The 16,760-nt window shown below is 45.4% G+C and overlaps 1 protein-coding gene across 4 annotated transcripts; it reads right to left on the reverse strand.

Moving 5' to 3' along the window:
* Positions 1-425: 425 nt before the first annotated feature.
* LOC108160189 (protein GDAP2 homolog) lies at positions 426-15,334 on the reverse strand. Of its 4 annotated transcripts, XM_017294019.2 has the most exons (13): positions 15,175-15,334; positions 9,352-9,432; positions 9,128-9,279; positions 8,896-9,038; positions 8,693-8,825; positions 8,508-8,617; positions 8,187-8,441; positions 6,600-6,727; positions 6,429-6,529; positions 1,984-2,137; positions 1,775-1,914; positions 1,518-1,716; positions 426-1,445 (listed from the first exon to the last, which is right to left on the reverse strand). In XM_017294019.2, the coding sequence occupies exons 2-13, from the start codon at positions 9,418-9,420 to the stop codon at positions 1,401-1,403; spliced, it is 1,629 nt and encodes a 542-aa protein (XP_017149508.1). In that variant the 5' UTR covers positions 9,421-9,432; positions 15,175-15,334; the 3' UTR covers positions 426-1,400. The 4 variants fall into 4 exon arrangements, with proteins under 4 accessions (XP_017149508.1, XP_017149510.1, XP_017149509.1 ...); XM_017294021.2 differs by lacking the exons at positions 8,187-8,441; positions 8,508-8,617; positions 8,693-8,825; ... (2 more) ...; positions 9,352-9,432; positions 15,175-15,334 and adding an exon at positions 7,743-7,879; XM_017294020.2 differs by lacking the exons at positions 8,187-8,441; positions 8,508-8,617; positions 8,693-8,825; ... (2 more) ...; positions 9,352-9,432; positions 15,175-15,334 and adding an exon at positions 6,811-6,906.
* Positions 15,335-16,760: the final 1,426 nt, after the last annotated feature.

Here is a 16,760-nt window from a genome sequence, read left to right on the forward strand (position 1 = left end):
TTGCTTTGCATGTACATAATTGCTATATTAATCAACTGTTGAGTGTTGGCTGTGGATCTATGTATGTATCTCCGAGTACTCGTAGATGTTGGCAATTGGCAATTGAGTGGGTTCGGCGTCTGTCGATTGTGGTATGTATGCGCATGTGTGCGTGTTTTCTTGTCTGATTGCTGTCAGCGAGAGCGAGTGCCATAATTGATTCGACTAATTACAATACGTATGTATATCTATATAAATATATACTATGTATATTTATCCATACATATACAGAGTTGTATATGGCGACGGCGTGCTCTTGGCTTGGAGTCGGGACTTGGGGTTCCTTTTGAGCGCAAACGGTGCTTGGAAGATAAAGGGGGACGTGTGTGTGTGTGTGTGTGTTTGTCTGTCCTTTGCCTAAACATAATTCATATCAAAGTTGAACGTTTAACATTAACTATTCGTTAGGTTCTTTATTGGTGTTTCGATTCCTGGGAGGAAGGGGCCGTCCTCACGGTGAGCTCTAATAAGTATTGTATCTACAAAAGGTATGCGTTCCGAGTGTTGATTCGCTTGCGTTGATTCTCCCCTTTGGTTTGTAACTTGTTAATTGTTAGTTTTGTGTGTATTTAGTATATTTATTTATGTATAAATACAATTGAATTTATAGTACGTATGTATTGTATGTATTTATGTGTATATATCGGGGGATCAAACTGCATACGACGCGTTATGCTCTAGTATTAATACATTAATAATACAATTTGTAACTGCAAAGATAACTAACAATACAATACAATATATATATATATATCTATATTCCTTTCCAAATTCCGTAGTACAAGTAATCATTTTTATATTTGTATATGTGTATATATGTCCGTCATCTAATCAAATTTCATTTTGTTCAGCACTGCTAACATTTTTTGGTTTGTTTTGGTATCATCATCATCTAATAGTATCGTCCTGATCCACATCCTCCTACTTATCCTCATCCTACTAATAGTTCAACGTGTGTATTCTTATGTCCTTCGCCTGCTGTCAATCAATAAATCTTCTGAATCAACTAATTAGCTAATTTCCATGCACTTCATAAGAATGTTTTACATAATTCTCGCTTTTGGGGATTTAGGATTTACATATCTGTACGTAGATTTATCATTTATCTAATTGGTTGGGGCGTGGGGGCGACTCTGGGCCCTTCCACAAACGAATGCTAGACAATGCTCAACAAAACTTGCGTCAGATCAATCGGTAAACGACAACATCGATAGTTATGCGCAAGTAAACAATTATTACTTATCAAGAAAAAAAAATACGTTCTATAAAATCTATAAAAACTTCACATGTGTGGGTGTATATATATGTGTGTATATGCTATGGCGGCTGCGCTGTCCTTAGACAGCCACAATGGCCGCCATCTACGAGGCAGTCGGCACAGGATTGAAGTAATGCAGGCCATTGGTCTGTAATTAAAGAGAATCACCAGCATTGGAATCTATATCAACAAATCTTGGGCTATAGTCCTTCTGTCTTACCGCCATGTCGTATTCGGTTATGTAGGCGGGTATTTCCAGCTGATCCTTTGTGATGGCCGAGTACAGATGCTCGACTCCAGGCAGAGAATGCACTTTGGCCTTGATGGCGGGCGCCATGAACGTGGTGAACCACCAGGTCATCATTTTGGTCCAGAATGTCGGATGCACTATGTAGAAGGCCTTCAGGTTCTTCTTGTATCTGGAAGGCAGAGTTATTAGAGATTGTTTGGAAGTCCCTCAGGATGGGGCACACTCACTTGTAGGGCAACACACTGTAGACCTCGCGCAGCCAGTGCAGCGATGGATAGTTATTCGTGGATGTCAGTGTGTGGAAGTAGGAAATAACATAGTCTCCTTTAACGATGGGATCCAGTAGCTTTATCAGATACAGCAGCGCCTGCAAAAAACCCAGTTAATTCAACACTCTGACCCGACATTGATTCGTGCAAGGGATTGGAATGCCTACCTTCTCCAGGTCAATGTTATGGGCGGGGAACCACTTGCCGCAGAACACAATCACAGGGCGACCTAAGCGGTCGACACCGCTCTGATACAGACAGCCAATGCCCGAGACCTCCGTCAAGTCCTCGACCTGAGCGCGACGCAGCAGACGCTCGTATCTGAAGAAGAAAAGATAGTACAATTATTATATACATGGGAAAATGCAGTAAGGTAACCGAAAATCAACAGTGAATCAATCAGTTCTTTGTCGGTGAAAGCTCTGGGAACAATGGGTGTTTCGTCTCAAAGCAGGTAGTAGAAAAGATGGCCTCTTTTTGAATCACGATCGATTAGAGAATGGATTACACGCATGACTAACTATATTTATTTAGACAGACACACATACTCGTATGTATGTAATCTGTGTACTTTTCTTGGGAAAGCGCGAGAAGCTAGGCCCAGAGATACGAGTATTGCCACAGCAATTATGTGAAATCACTTGACTATAGACTACAGATACACAGAGGGTTAAGGGGGTGTCTCGCAATCGATTATTATGCCGGCACGCAACTCCAGGCCATGTACGAGGCGACGACCGTCGCTAGTGCCTGCCATAACAGTCTGTCAGTCCGTCTGTCCGTCAAGAGCAGAGCTGCTGTATTTCGCATTGGCCAACTTTTTGAAATTCATTTCGCAAAAGCGTTCAAAATCATGTTTATCTGTTGAATTATAAATTTGAAATGCGTGCAATGCTGTTGTTTCGCTGGAGTGTGTGCTTTGCCTTAGTTTCTGTTGGGCAAATATTTGCCAGATAAAAGCTCAAAATTATATCCAAAGAGGGAATGATGGGGAGGGGCAGTGGGCGAGGGAGTGAGTGAGGGGGAACCTTATTAAAAGGAATGATGAAAATCGTTCTAATTTGAACAGAAATTGGATTGGCAAAGCACTGCGCACATTACTGCATGAGTCACATTTCAACTGGCCAGATAATGGATGCACATGACTATATTTACACATCTGTACATGTTCGGGAGCTGAAAATTTGTGCGAAATTGTGCTAAGGCGATTAACAGCTTTCGACTGACACACGCCTCATTAAAACATTGGGTCTTTGACTAATTTCAGGTGAGAGATCCGTATCGTGCCGCATTGAACTCCGGTAGCAGCAACCGATAAGCCGCAGTATGCTGCCGAGCCGTAAACGACTGCAGAAGAAGCTCCCAGATAAAGATCAAGATAATTCTGGCCAACAAAAACGCCCAAATGTGACGCATTGTGACGTAGTCTTAGCCCAACACAATCTCCATCTCAGTCCCAGTCCAGTGTTTGCCTAGCTACAGATACAAATGCTGATGCACGAGTAGTGGGTTCAAATGGGGCTTGGGTTTGGGTTGGTTGGTGCCCCACGAATATGGTTATCGTGTGAAAAGCACAATGAATATTAAGCCGAAATGCTAATCCACGGAATAAATCTCACAGCTTAACAACTTGCAGCAAAAGCAGGGAAAGGTACTAATGTTATTATTAGATCACATTTCCTGCAATCACGGATGGCATGTTATTGTTCACTGGCACGTACTCGCAGAGCGAGGCATCTTCCCCTGTTTGTTCATTAATAATGGAGCGGGTGGGCCAAGGCCAGGGCCAGGAAGGGGGAAATAGTGGAAATGCATATCGAATTGAAGGATATACATAAAAATTGTTCCATAAATAGCACTGACGTCATGAATATGTAACAAGCGAACCGACGTCATCGCAATTGTGAAAGTGATTCCGACTTCTTACAGTGATTGGCACCTTTCAATGGATTCCGACTGATATGTACCTTTCCTCAGGGGACTCCATGAGCTCATCAGGCAGCACATCGTTCATGTCGCCCGTGGTCTCCTGCATGGGACTCGAGCCCAGGTCAATCGACGTCATGCCTTCCATCATTGTCATAGTTCACAGTTGTAAGTATTTGTTGGTGTTGGTGTATTGTCGGTGGGTGGCACTAGTTCGCGTGTCTCCTCCTTTCGCCCTTCGCTATTCGCCTTTCTCTTCTCAAACAATTACGGTTTATCGATTTTAAGTCAAAATAGAAAATTCCGTTTTACGGGCTGGCCGATCTGATCTGATTTCCTTCTGCTCTCTTATTGTCGTCTCCTTTTCAGCGCTGTTTCGTATTCAATTGACGCAGTATTGTCTTATTCGTTTTAAATTTTAAGAGTGTATAAATAGTTTAAGAATTCTCGAAAAAAACTATATGTGTGGGCAGCTTCTTGGCCAGACTTTTGGTTGGTAAACGGAAGCCGCGCGTGAATATGCAAAACTAATGAACGCTTTTTGCTTTTACTATGCTGTGCGATTCGGTTCACAGTAAAATTATTGAATTTATCACTAGTTTATATAAAAATTGGCGCCGACGGTGGCAAAACTTTGAGTATTTCAATTCACGTGCGTTCGCTGTGAGTGGCGCCTTTCGACTGAGCGGTGGAGCGGCGTGCTGCGCTGCTCTTGAATGCTTTTTCGCCCCCATCACTCGCATCTATGTATATTATGTACCCCATCAGCAGGTCGGAGGAGAGCAGCGCACAAGCAAAGCAGAGCAGATGGCACAAGGTGTATATTAACAAGGCCTTGTTTGCCTCTCTCCTTCTATATCCGCCTGAAGCGATGAGAGACCGAGAGAGAGGTCTATGGGAATCTCTCACCTCAAATGAATATACCTTGACAGCATGAAAGCAAAGCTCTCTCCCGCTCTCTCTTTTCCTTTCTTCGACTTGTACTCTGTGAGCGTGCGCCCTATCGCCGCCTGTTCAATGACATCAGTTACAACAAGCAACAACAACAAAAATCAGCGGCACCAGGCAATTGCCCAAGGACATGCTAACCGCTTTATTTGCGCTAATGTCAGTCACTCCAAGACAAAAGAAAACTGTCCAAAAAATTAAATCAGTTCAAATGCTTGCATTTGTCAGTGGCAGCTAAATGCGCAGAAAGCCACAGAAACGAAACCGAAATGGCAAAGGTTCTATTTCGGTGCTTCCTGTCTTCTAGTGCCTTCCCTCTTTCGCCCACGCAGTGTGTAGCAATTCCATCAAAATGAGAATTGAAATGCGAAAACATTACGGTAAACAGCAACATCACCATCGCTGGCACTGACTCATGCACGTGTGCTTGTGGGGCAGATTCTAATTAAAGCTAAAGGGAGGAAGAGGCTGCGCGAGGTGCATTCCCCTCGCACGCACACGAAGAAACTCGTTCAGGAAGCGGCGGCGCCTGCTCGTCTCCATCTCCCACCCCCCGCCCACTGGCACTGCCAACCGCTTGAATAAATTACGTTACATGGGGAGATGTTCGATTAAACGTCTACAAAATGTGCGCAGCGACGGCTGTGCGGTTTCATTCAATGAACTGCAACGGTTCGATATTCTTATATGTATGTATGAATGTGTATGTGGTACATACTCCAATGTACAGGTTGTGTGTGCATGTACCGACCTGATCTGATCCGGTTACGTGTGGATGCCCGGTCCCATTCGCACTGAAGCATGCCAGAATATGTCATTTTAATTAGGGAATTGACAATATTATATTTGGCGAAAATGTGCATTGAATTAACGCGATGCATAATCAAAACTGACATTTATTATTCGACGAGTGTGAAGGAAGAGCAAAAACGATACTATTAATGGTAAATACTCATTTTAATGAAGCATTTTCCGTTAAAAAGGCTCCCCCAACCCATTATCTATCTTTTAAAATGGTCTATTTTGGCGTGGCTTTGTCACAGTAATTATCTATCTCATGATTCCATTATAAATATTCATAAATATTTAGCTCAAAGCTTCACTTTTGCGACTTGAGCAGTAAAAGCAAATATTTTTAGCTGGCATTAAAATTAGATTTGTATTCAGCTTAAGGTGAAGGAGATGTCATGCAAACAGTGACGCCGACATGGTCAATCCATCGTCACTGCTGTCGTCACAAATGGAAAACCGGGCACTTGGCATTCTGCGATTACTGTTGAGCAGGACCATGGGCCCTACTGACACTCAACTCTACTTCTCTCCGGTTCCCGCTCTGCTCTCCCGTTCAATTCCCAATTACCACTTGCCAGCCCGCCCGGTGGCTGCTTGCGTGCCAGTGCTCTGTAAAATTTCGACAAGCGGCAGCGGAATCGGAATTTCCATAAGGAGCAGGCTGAGGTGGGTCGAGTCGTTTGTTAGACGCTTAAGATATTTCCGGCATGCTTTCGTAATAAATATGCTCTGGGCCAAGAGTTCCATTACAATGTGTTTATGGGCGGAATGGGAGGGTGCGAAGTCGGGGGCTGCGTGTCTTGCTGTCAGTTTTATGAACTGCAGATGTCCCCCGCGTAGTACTCGTTAGGTGTAAGCTACGCCCCAGAACGAGTGACGCAATGCGTAACACGATATGGGGGACAGAGAATAGTGTTGTGCTGCATCTGTGGCGCCTCTCACTCACCTCTCCTGGTGCTCGATCCCCTCGACGCCCTCGGATATGACATTCTCATAGACTCCGGCCCGCGGACGATCACTAAGCAAATGTTGTCTGTCCAGATCGCGCTGTGGGAAGACAGAACATGTGTCTTTATAATTAATCCGATAATCTTTCGAAAACCCAGTCAAGACTCACCTGAAGCTGGGTCTGAAGTCCACTGCTGTAGGAGCTCGGACTGAGTCCGTTCATATCCTTGGCTCCGTACTCCAGGTCCGAGCTGTTGCCCTCCATATCGTGCGGACTAACGTCGGAATCGTCGTCGGCTGCAAGAAGCATAGAAAGAGCATCGGTTGATTATAAAGACTCCCAATGTATTTCCATGGTCCCACTAAGCCTACTCTATTACATGAGAACTCAAACGAGTTGTTTATCATTTTGGGCTTGCTATTATCAGAGTACAGCTAAAAGATAATGCTCAGCCGAACTTCAGCGATTCGGAATTTGAGTTGAACTGAAAGCGGTCTCTGGCACGGCTTTTTCTCGACTGCGCTGTCGGAGCGCGCGAGCAGATGAGCGAACGGCAAACAAAAACTGGATGCTGCTGCCTGCCCGACTGCCCGCCTGCCTTTGCTCTCCCCCTGCGATAGCCCGATAAGGCGACTGCGTACTGCTCCCCAGTGTTGACATGATTTAGTTTAGGCCTGGTAACCAACAAAGAATGGAGCGACTGACACTCGTCGCGGCTGTCCTGATAAGCGGTTTCTTCAGGTAAATTAACAAACTTTTGTTGACAAACTAACGTAATGCAAATGCGAGCAAGTTTTTGAGTTACGCTTTACAAGATTAATTTACGAGCAGTTAACAAAAAAGCGTGTGTAATATCAAGGTTGATTAGAGTTAAAAAAGAGTTCAATTCAATTCACATTAACTGCCTTTGGGAATCTTCCAATATCATACTCTGTTGGTCCTCATCACACTACTACTTTTTTTATATCATATTATTGATTATTGCATTCGTAATATTGTATTCTTATCACCCAAAAATGCTTGATTGCACTTATTTCGAAAAAGTTCTCGGCTCTGACGATCAGATCGCTCATTTGTACATTTACATGACAAATGTCAAGTATACACATAAGTTACGCGACATGTAGCATGTAAACTACACAGCCTAAAAGTATGTTATCTTGGAAATCTTTCACGAAATCATAGCAATTAGCCTGCTGTCAGCGCAGCGTCGACTGCGAATATAAATATTTGAAATTTCTAATTTCTTGCTCACTTTAAATGAATTTTTTGGGATAATGTAAGTCATTTCTACTCAATTCTGTAACTTTCCTTTTGGTGTAACACTGAAAAATTAGTTGTGCGGAATGAACCTTTGGTGGAACAATTCAATTTGGTGGCCAAATAATTGGAAATTGAGCGACTTGTACTAGACAATAGAATGCAACTGCTAGTGACCCGCACACGACCGACTTTGCAACGTAACTGAAGCCATAGAAGTCAGTCAGTCAGTCAACATAGCTGACGAGCAGCGTTTGCATATATTTTGTTGTTTTTCATGTTCTTTGTGCTGCTTTTTTGGCTCTAATCTTATCGACAGCCGCACAATACGATAATAACAGGGCCGAAACGGAATCATTACCGTACCCCGACAATCTCCAGTCGCTGGAAGATAAGCACAGGCTTTTTTCATCTTCGACAGTCGATAGCAATAGCCCGACGAGATACGAGTATGCGGGGAAAATAGTGACGACAATCAGATTAGGAAATACTCACTGTGACCGTGACGCATGTGGACACTGTGCTGGGGATTGCGAATAATGCGGATCTGGCGGTCGGGATCGGGGTGCTGCGGCTCGCCGAACTCGCCGCCAATGTCCTTGGGCAGCTGCCACAGGGCGCTGCGCTCCTCCAGCTGGTCGCGGGGGAAGTAGAGCGGGGCCAGCACCTCGTAGGTGCCGCGCTCGTTGCTGTTCACACATAATATCACAACCTGAAGGGTGCACTTGTCCAGGTAACGTCGGATGGTGCCTGCGGGCGATGGGAAACAGTCATTGGAAACTCTCAAGATGCGGCAGGCTAAACTCCACTACTCACGCAGGGCAATGTGTGCGGCCACATCGGATGGAAAGCTCTTCTGGTGGACACTGATGTTGCACAGGGCGATGGTGTGCAGGTTCAGTTCCTTGGCCTTGCACAGAACGTTTCTACAGATTGAAATGGGGGTACGGAACAGCATTAGAGAGCGCCAAATGGTAGCGATGGGATCATGATCATCCTACCTGTAGCAACAGTGCAGCGTATTCTCGGCGGCGGTCTTAAACTTTTCCCTGTAGGTGGGCGCCACTGTATGCAGCACATACTTGGCGGGCAGATTGTATCCACGCGTGATGCGCACATCCCCAGTGCGGCATTCTGAAAGAGGAGAATGGAAAATGAAGCTTAAGAGGGAGGAAAATATGTCTCATCTCTGACCCCCACCCACCTTTGACGTTTGTGCTCAACTCCTCCCTCAGCTGATTGCCAGCGACGGCGAGTATGCGCTCCGATATGATATTGCTTTCAGTCAGAGTTTCATCGCTGGTGTTTGTGATGGCGTCCACATCCAGTGTGGTCATGTCGCCATCCCTGCGAACAGAACAAACGAGCAGACATTACTCTCACTGGCACTGGCAGAGGGACAGACTCACTGCAAGTGCAGTTCCACTTCCACTTACCAGATCACCAGACGATTATTGACATCTTTGGACAGGGGAAAGGGACTGCGATTGTGCCGGGGTCCGCCCAGCGTCGAGTAGTCCGTGATTGGCAGCCGAGTGTCTGTTTTCTGCGAGCCACCCCAGGTGGCCAAGTTGTCCAACTTGACGAGCTGAAAAGGATGAATCGACAGGCATGGTATGGCATGAGCATCGCTGGTGTTTTTAGCTCGAGCTTTACTCACACATGAACTGGAGCTGGAGCTGGATTCGAATGCTTTGAAGTCCACATTTGAGTTCGTGTCGAGACGCATTGCGCTCACTCTCTGGAAAGGGTAGAAGAAGGAAGACTGTAAGTATCAGATCAAGTCTATTTATATCATCTGCCGATCGGTGTGTAACTCTGGCCAAGCTCAGTAAGCACCAAACACAACCTGTTCGAGCGTCTCAGTTTGTGGTTCTTTCGTTATTTGGTCATTTCCATTTTGGCAAGGCAATCTGTTAACGATAAAGCCAACTCTTTTGTGAAAGCCGGCCAAAGCCAGTTTCGGCCTGTGGAATCTTGTGTGTGGCTGAGTGCCCAAAAGTTATCTCCAACTCCGCGAGTGAGTCACGTCTGATAGCCCCCTCCTGCTCGATGGGTCTCGGTCTGGACGAGCAGTGAATGAATTGTATAAATATTTTCTTTCTAATTGTCATCGTTAGATGTCATCACGTAGTCGGAAGATCTTAATTCGCGAGTAAACACGACAAAAAGTGTCTAGCTTTATTCCGCCGGAGAGAAACGCCCAAGTCCCATTGTTAGCTGCTGTTCGTTTTTAGCTCACAAATTGGCTCACAGAAAGGGCTGCCAGCAGCAGTGTTTCCTTCCATGCCCTCCCCCCCTCCTCCTACCCGCCCAGCGATTGCCCCACCTGCGTCATGTGCGTCACGAGACGAGCGTAGTGAAAGGTGAAAATAAAAGTCAGTCACCAGAGATGTTGCAAAGTGCAAACTGCTGGGCAAGTGCTGGTAACTGCAGCTGCGCTCTTAATTGCCATATCGGATGCTGGGGCTGGGACTGGGGCTGTGGGCGGTTATATGCTATATCGCATCGCCTACCTTTGCCCTTTTCGGCCAGGCAAACACACACAGAGGTGGCCAAAAGTGTAACCAACTATGTGGGCGTGTGTGCAGGGCGTGATGCATGTGCATCAAAACATCCTTTCGATCCACTCCCATTTGCACAAGGGAAAAGGGCTGGATGGAAACGGTAGGCAAGCTGGTGTCAGTGCCAGTCATTGTTACGGATTTGTGTCGAGTGCCTCTGTGCGATAAGAGTAGGTGTCGTGCCTCGAAAGGGGTAAACACACAATGAAAAACTTTCCACAACCCGAACACAGAGGCTCTTCTCGCACTTGTTTAAACATTCAAGATTTCAAGGGAATGCCCGATGCCCGCATCTACGAATACGATGGATTACAATGAGATTATGTAGAGAAAGAGACGACAGTTGATCGGAGAAAAACCACTGTTTTGGTATGTTTAAAAACTGAAAATGGGTAAATAGTAAGTAATTATATTAAATTGTGGGTGTGGCAAGTGGCGTGGAAACAATGTAAAACAATGTGTTATCGGCGTAGGCATTACTCAGGTCTAAATATAGTACTTCCCAAGCTACGGATGTTCTATGTACTTGAGCTCTTTGTGGGTTCAGATAGACTAAATATACAGACTTGTAATCTAAGAGAATGGCCAGTTCTGTAAGAGATCGTTTGAATAGAATTTTCTACTCGTATTCCATCATCAGTAAATTTAAAATAGCTATAAATAACGTTCCCCCCCCCCCCCCCCCCCCCCCCCCCCCCCCCCCCCCCCTTTGAGAACCCCTTGAGGAGCCTGACGTGATCGTTGGCTGTCATTCATTCGTTCATTACATAAGCGTGCCAGTGGGGGCGGCATGCAGCACAGGTACAGGCCCAGACACCCTGTATACGGGTCCAACAGGTCTAACCGGCAATCAAAATTGACAAATAATGTCCAGCTTGTTTACGTAGACTACGTTAACTACGTTGCGAGCAGCTGTTGATAATGATGATGATATGGTGCTGTTGTTGTTGTGGAGAAACAGAGGCAAACGAGAGGCAAATGACGCCTCCACTGGGTTGGACTGTGTTGATTAGCGCGCATACCACAGCCACAGTGGTGTGCCACAGCCACTCGCTCTGCTCTCTCTCTCTCTCTCTCTCTCTGTCTTTCCCGTTTATCAGGAAGCAGCACAAAAACAGGCTAAAACTTTCACTTTGCTGTCGAAATGAGATTCCAGTTAAGTTGCAGATTGTGGCTGCAGTTGTGGCAAGCCGAGGCCGAGGACAACGGCAACGGCAACGGCAACCAGGACCACGCTTGACTTCCTGCCTCCCTGACCGATAACTTGATTCGCAGTTACTTCTTTGATTGCATTCAATGTGAGCAATCACAGCAGGACCTGCCACTGCCCATGCCACCACCCCACCTCCCTTGGCCAATGGAGTGGGTTTCTGGCTGGGGTCCAAAGGGTGGCATGTGCTTCCTTGGCGCTGATTCGTCTTTCCAGTTGGCGTGCCGAGTCAATTACATTTGTTCAACTGTGTTGCATGACATGATTACCGCTGCCTTCCCCCTTCCCCCTTCCCCCGTACCCCCTTACACCCAAGAGAGAGGAAGAGAGATAAGTAGATTTGGTTGGAAACTGTTGGAAAGCGTTGCAGGCGGAAATTAAGTAAATATAAATGTCTATGCAGGGGATTGAGAAAATTACTCATCATTGTTGGACTGCGAATGTGCAACAAATTGTGGCAAATAGGTTCGTTTTTCCCCGATTAATAAGAAATGATATAAAATCAATATTTGACAGGGGATTATACCAGATTATACCAGATATGATATGGGATAAGACCGTCAAAAATCAATATTAAGAGACCCAATAAATTATAGCGATATTGCGAGAGTATTCTCTTGTCGTTCATGACATACGAGTGTTCTATATGTGTTACTTGGACTCCCCACTCCACTCCACAAGCACTCTTCTCTTCTCTACCACCGTTGCACCCTTCGACCCGTTCAGTTCTCATTTGGGAAAGAAAACCTGGCACAAAGTTTGTTTACTCTACACGCTCAATCCGCCAAACTGTTGCATAATAAATGCGAAATTGTCGCCCACATGCCAAGGCCCGAGCCAAGCCGAGTCGAGCCGTCCAGCCGTTCTGTTCTGGTTGGATATGTTCCAAAATAACAACGAGAACAGAAAAAAGAACTTGGCTTTTGTTGCCGTCGTGGGTCATGTAAAACTACAACAGGGGCAGGAGCGGGGGCAAGGACTGTGGCAATAACAGCACCCGCAGCAGTGCCAGTAGTGACAACAATCCATTGGGGCTGCGCTTGGCACGAACCGAACCGAAACGGAACGGAACGGAGCAAGAGACGGGGGACGAGACTCTGGCAAATTAAGTATACGCCATGTATGTGCAGGTTGTTGGCATTGTCCTTTGCCTTCTGTGATCTCCGGCCCGGGGACAAACCCAAGCCAAGTCGCATACCAGCAGCAGCGCAGTACCAGCCGGGAAGCGGTCCAATGAGCGCCAACGATTTGTGTATCTTTGAAATTCAGCAGCGGAAAGTCAGCGTCAGCCAAATATTTGTTGTTTATATTTATTTCGGATGCGTCATAGGCGGGGCCGGGCCTGGCCTGGCCTGGCCTGGCCTGGCCTGGCCTCGACGAGGCCCATGTTTGGCTTTGTAATGCTCTTCGCAGCGCGTTTCAATCATTAGCCCAGGCGATTCTCAAGCCCAACGACAACACCAGTGACGTCACCACTCCACTGGCGCTGTTCTAGCAGATAGCCGTGCTTTAACGACTGCTCGCACTAGCTCGCACTGAAACCAATTTGGGATTCATTTCCCAAGCCATTGTTAACGATAAATAGCCGCAATCTTCCAGGCATTATCTACCTCTAAATTGTGTCAAATTGTCGACGGGAAAATGTTAATTATAATTTGGCCAAAACCCAACCACATTTCGGGCCAGCGATCCACCTGAACCCCGGCCGAGTCGACTGCATATGTATATATAATGGCCCCGCCGAAGCATTAAATGAATGTGGGCGGAATATATGCCAGGAACGTTGTGCTCTGGTTGGCCGACTCCAATGACCCCAATAAGCTGCCTGTCCGTCGGTACAATAGATCCGATATTACTCGGAATTGTTGGGGAAATTACAATTCTATTAAGGAAATGCCGCACACTTGCATGGCCAATGCTAAAACGTTTGTTATAATGAAGCAGCAGTCGTTGGCAGGGGAATGTCCGAAGGGCACAGTGGTACAGATAGGTACAATTCTTAGGGGTTCTTACTGATTCATTTCAAATACTCCAAAGTACGGCGACCGTCAGAGTGTTGGAAAACATCACATGGAGAGTAATTACACTAAGCACCGAACTTTTTTTGTAAAAAAACTAAGCTATGAGCTGCTTTTCACAAGTTCATTGAAGAAATATTCTTTTTCAAAGTGTTAGTCACAAATTCCAGCTAAATATTATAACAGGTACCATCTACGATCGTTTTGGCCCACTGTGATTTCGTCGGTCTCCGAGCAATTTTGAAACAATTTGATAATTGAGCTACGGAGCTTCCGTCCTGGACAGGCGGAAGGACATGTGTGGGGGCTACGGATGATTGACTGGGGATGCAATTAACCGTCGGACAGGTGGGTATTCGCATTCATCGTTTCCTTGCCGCAGCTGCAGCTTTGAGTCGGAGGTGAATCTGAGCTAACTCGATTGATGGCTGGCAGGCATTGGTCAGTCGAAAGGTCAGGCCACAGTTGGCAGAAAGCAGGGGTAGGGAGGGAGGGTGGTAGGGTGGTACGCGTACTGCAGTCATATTTGATATTCAGAACACAGAATTTCAAGGAAAACTCACGGGCTTAGAGAAAGCTGAATCAAGGCTGGGGTCGATGGTGTGTTTATAGTGGTTATGGTTCGGCTCGATTCTGATTCAGATTCTGAGCTGGGGTTTGTTCATTCGAATGGTTTACCACTCGCTTATTTATGTATTTTCGTATAAATTTGTAATGCATTCGATGCCCCTGCAGCACGTACACATGGCATTGTCAGCAGGCGGACAGGGGAACAGAAAGGGGTATCTACAATTTTTCCTTAGTCGGAGTTCGTGGATAAACCTGTCACTGAATGAACGTTACCACCACCCAAACCAACACCACTACACCACACCACACCACACCACACCAACACACACACAGACATGGCGGAAAATGTTTGCTTGGGGAGTTCGGAGAGACAACTCACTAATCAACCGAAATCATAAATAATTAGTACTGCTCTGCCTCTGCAGCCCCCGTTCTGGCCATTCTGCTGCTGCTGGTACTCTGGCTGGCTCTTGTGGCGCAAACTGGAAGTTGCACAAGCTACGCTCTTGAAGGTTATTGTATCTTTTTTCTCCTCTTTCGGATACGGATACTATAGCATCTATGAAATTGAGAGTGTGTGCGCGGGGCTGTGTCTGTGTGTGCGCGTGGGCTTGTGTATTTATATAGCAAGCCCCCTTTTCCACCAACGCTTTTTGCCCATTTCGAATCAGAATCAAAATACTATGGGCATTGTATAACCCGTGTGGTAGCTTTGTATAACTTCTCAAGAATCGAGCCCAATAGTACCGTTGTTGGCCTCGTTTTCAAAAATGCACACACAACTTTTTCGAAATGAAAACACCGTAAGTAATGCACAAACACAAAAAAAACACACCCACACGCGCAAGCACTCGCTCCCATACACACACAGACACCCACTCGCAGGCGGGTGAGGTGACACAGGGGGTGGCGGAGAGTATGAGATAAAAGAAAACGCGGTAGTTGGTGGTAGGCGCGGCGGAGCTTTAGCTTCAGGTAACTCTGTCCGTGTCTTCTATATGTGTGTATGCATGTATGTATGCATGCACAAGTAACGATGAGCGAGTGTCTGTGGCTCTGTGCCAGTGTGTGTCTCTGCGAGTATTTGCAGTCAAAATCGGATTCACATTTACTATACGCACTCTTTTCGTTAATCAATGAATCAAACTCGAGCTCCAATAGCAGATACGGGGCTCGGAACACTCTTTTATTGCTTTGTCGCACTACGTTTCCCGTTCTCTCGAGTTTCTCTTCCTCTTTTGCCAACTCCGCTATCCACTTGCTTCGTCAGTGAAAACGTGAATGAGGAGCATGTTCAATTTTTGGGGCGGCAAGGCCGACGAAAATTCAAACGAGATTGGGGAGCAGTTCACACTGAGCTTCAGCGGACCTCAGAAATATACCAAAATATACCGTTTATTTTCGAAATAAACCGTAAATATACTGACGAAATATTCAACGAATGCAATTAGGCCATCAACGTGCGCGCCAAATAGAAATTGTTTGAAAGTGAATGAGCGACAAGGATTTAGTTGCAATCCATTGGAATGTTGCACGGAAGTACGGAGTATGGAGGATGCTATACCCTTTGTTCTTAGATATACCTTTAATAATTAAATTTAATAGATTGATTCGCGTTCTCTTTGTGTTTTTATTTGACCCGATTATATACACATTTGCTACATAATGGAAGGAAAAAGAGTGTATGGGCAATAGGCGAAACGGTCCAGGAAATACATCGCATGCAAGGTGAAACCACCCAATTTGCCCAATATACCTTGAATATACAAACAGCCGATTTTGTCTTCAAGGTATATTGCCCTCACTCGCGAGGTGAGGTGACGTTCGTACGAACCTGATCAATTTGCCTTGGCTGTTTTTGCTTATTGTCCATACCTTTTTTTATAGCCCATTTAAAATTACGACTTTATCGTTGAAGGAGAGAGTCGCAGTGTGACCATCAAAAATAACGCAAATATTCCCGATGAGGAAAATTCAAACGGGAATGAGGTGCATGTTAACCTTTTGGGGTTTTAAAAGAAAGATATATTTTAGAAAACTCATCCTTTGGACGCCCCGAGAGGACGAGGAGCTACGGCGGAATCACCCGCGACCTGCTAAAAGTAAAGGAAGAGTTATATAAAGTAAATGAATAAATTATAACCAAATAACTTTACCTGGAGGAGGGGATCGCAGAATAGTAGTTTGTGGCCAGATAGGGGATACAAAAATAAAAGAAGTACAGAGAAAAAATAGTCAATGGAATAGATGAATATGCAGATATGCATATATGCAGAATGTGATAACTTACTGTGGAAAAAATATTGTAAGAACATATTGTTTGTTATGATGACGCGGCGGCCCGGCCAGAGCCGAAGACCCTGGGATCTAATCCAGAAAGTTCCTTTGCGACATGTTCGGTGTATGCACCATCTATAACATAGATTAATGGTTAGTGGTTCCATCAACTGTTAAGTGCGCTCAAAGTTCGAAAATTCGAACTGTTCAGCGAGCTAGTTCGAAAATTCGAGCTTTTACGTGTGAAAATTCGAACTGTTAGGCGCGTGAGCTCGAAAATTTGAGCTTTCGTTAAAATGTTAAGCCATCGAAATTCAAGTTCATAGCATACTTAGGAGCTTAAATGAAATGCATTCAAATGAATTGGAGGGAATTTTGAAAACATTAGAAACATAGCATGTTATTTTCTTCCTAACCTTACAAGCTATTT

The sequence above is a fragment of the Drosophila miranda genome, chromosome 3 (genome assembly GCF_003369915.1).
Source record: "Drosophila miranda strain MSH22 chromosome 3, D.miranda_PacBio2.1, whole genome shotgun sequence".
Classification (NCBI taxonomy): Eukaryota; Metazoa; Arthropoda; class Insecta; order Diptera; family Drosophilidae; genus Drosophila; species Drosophila miranda.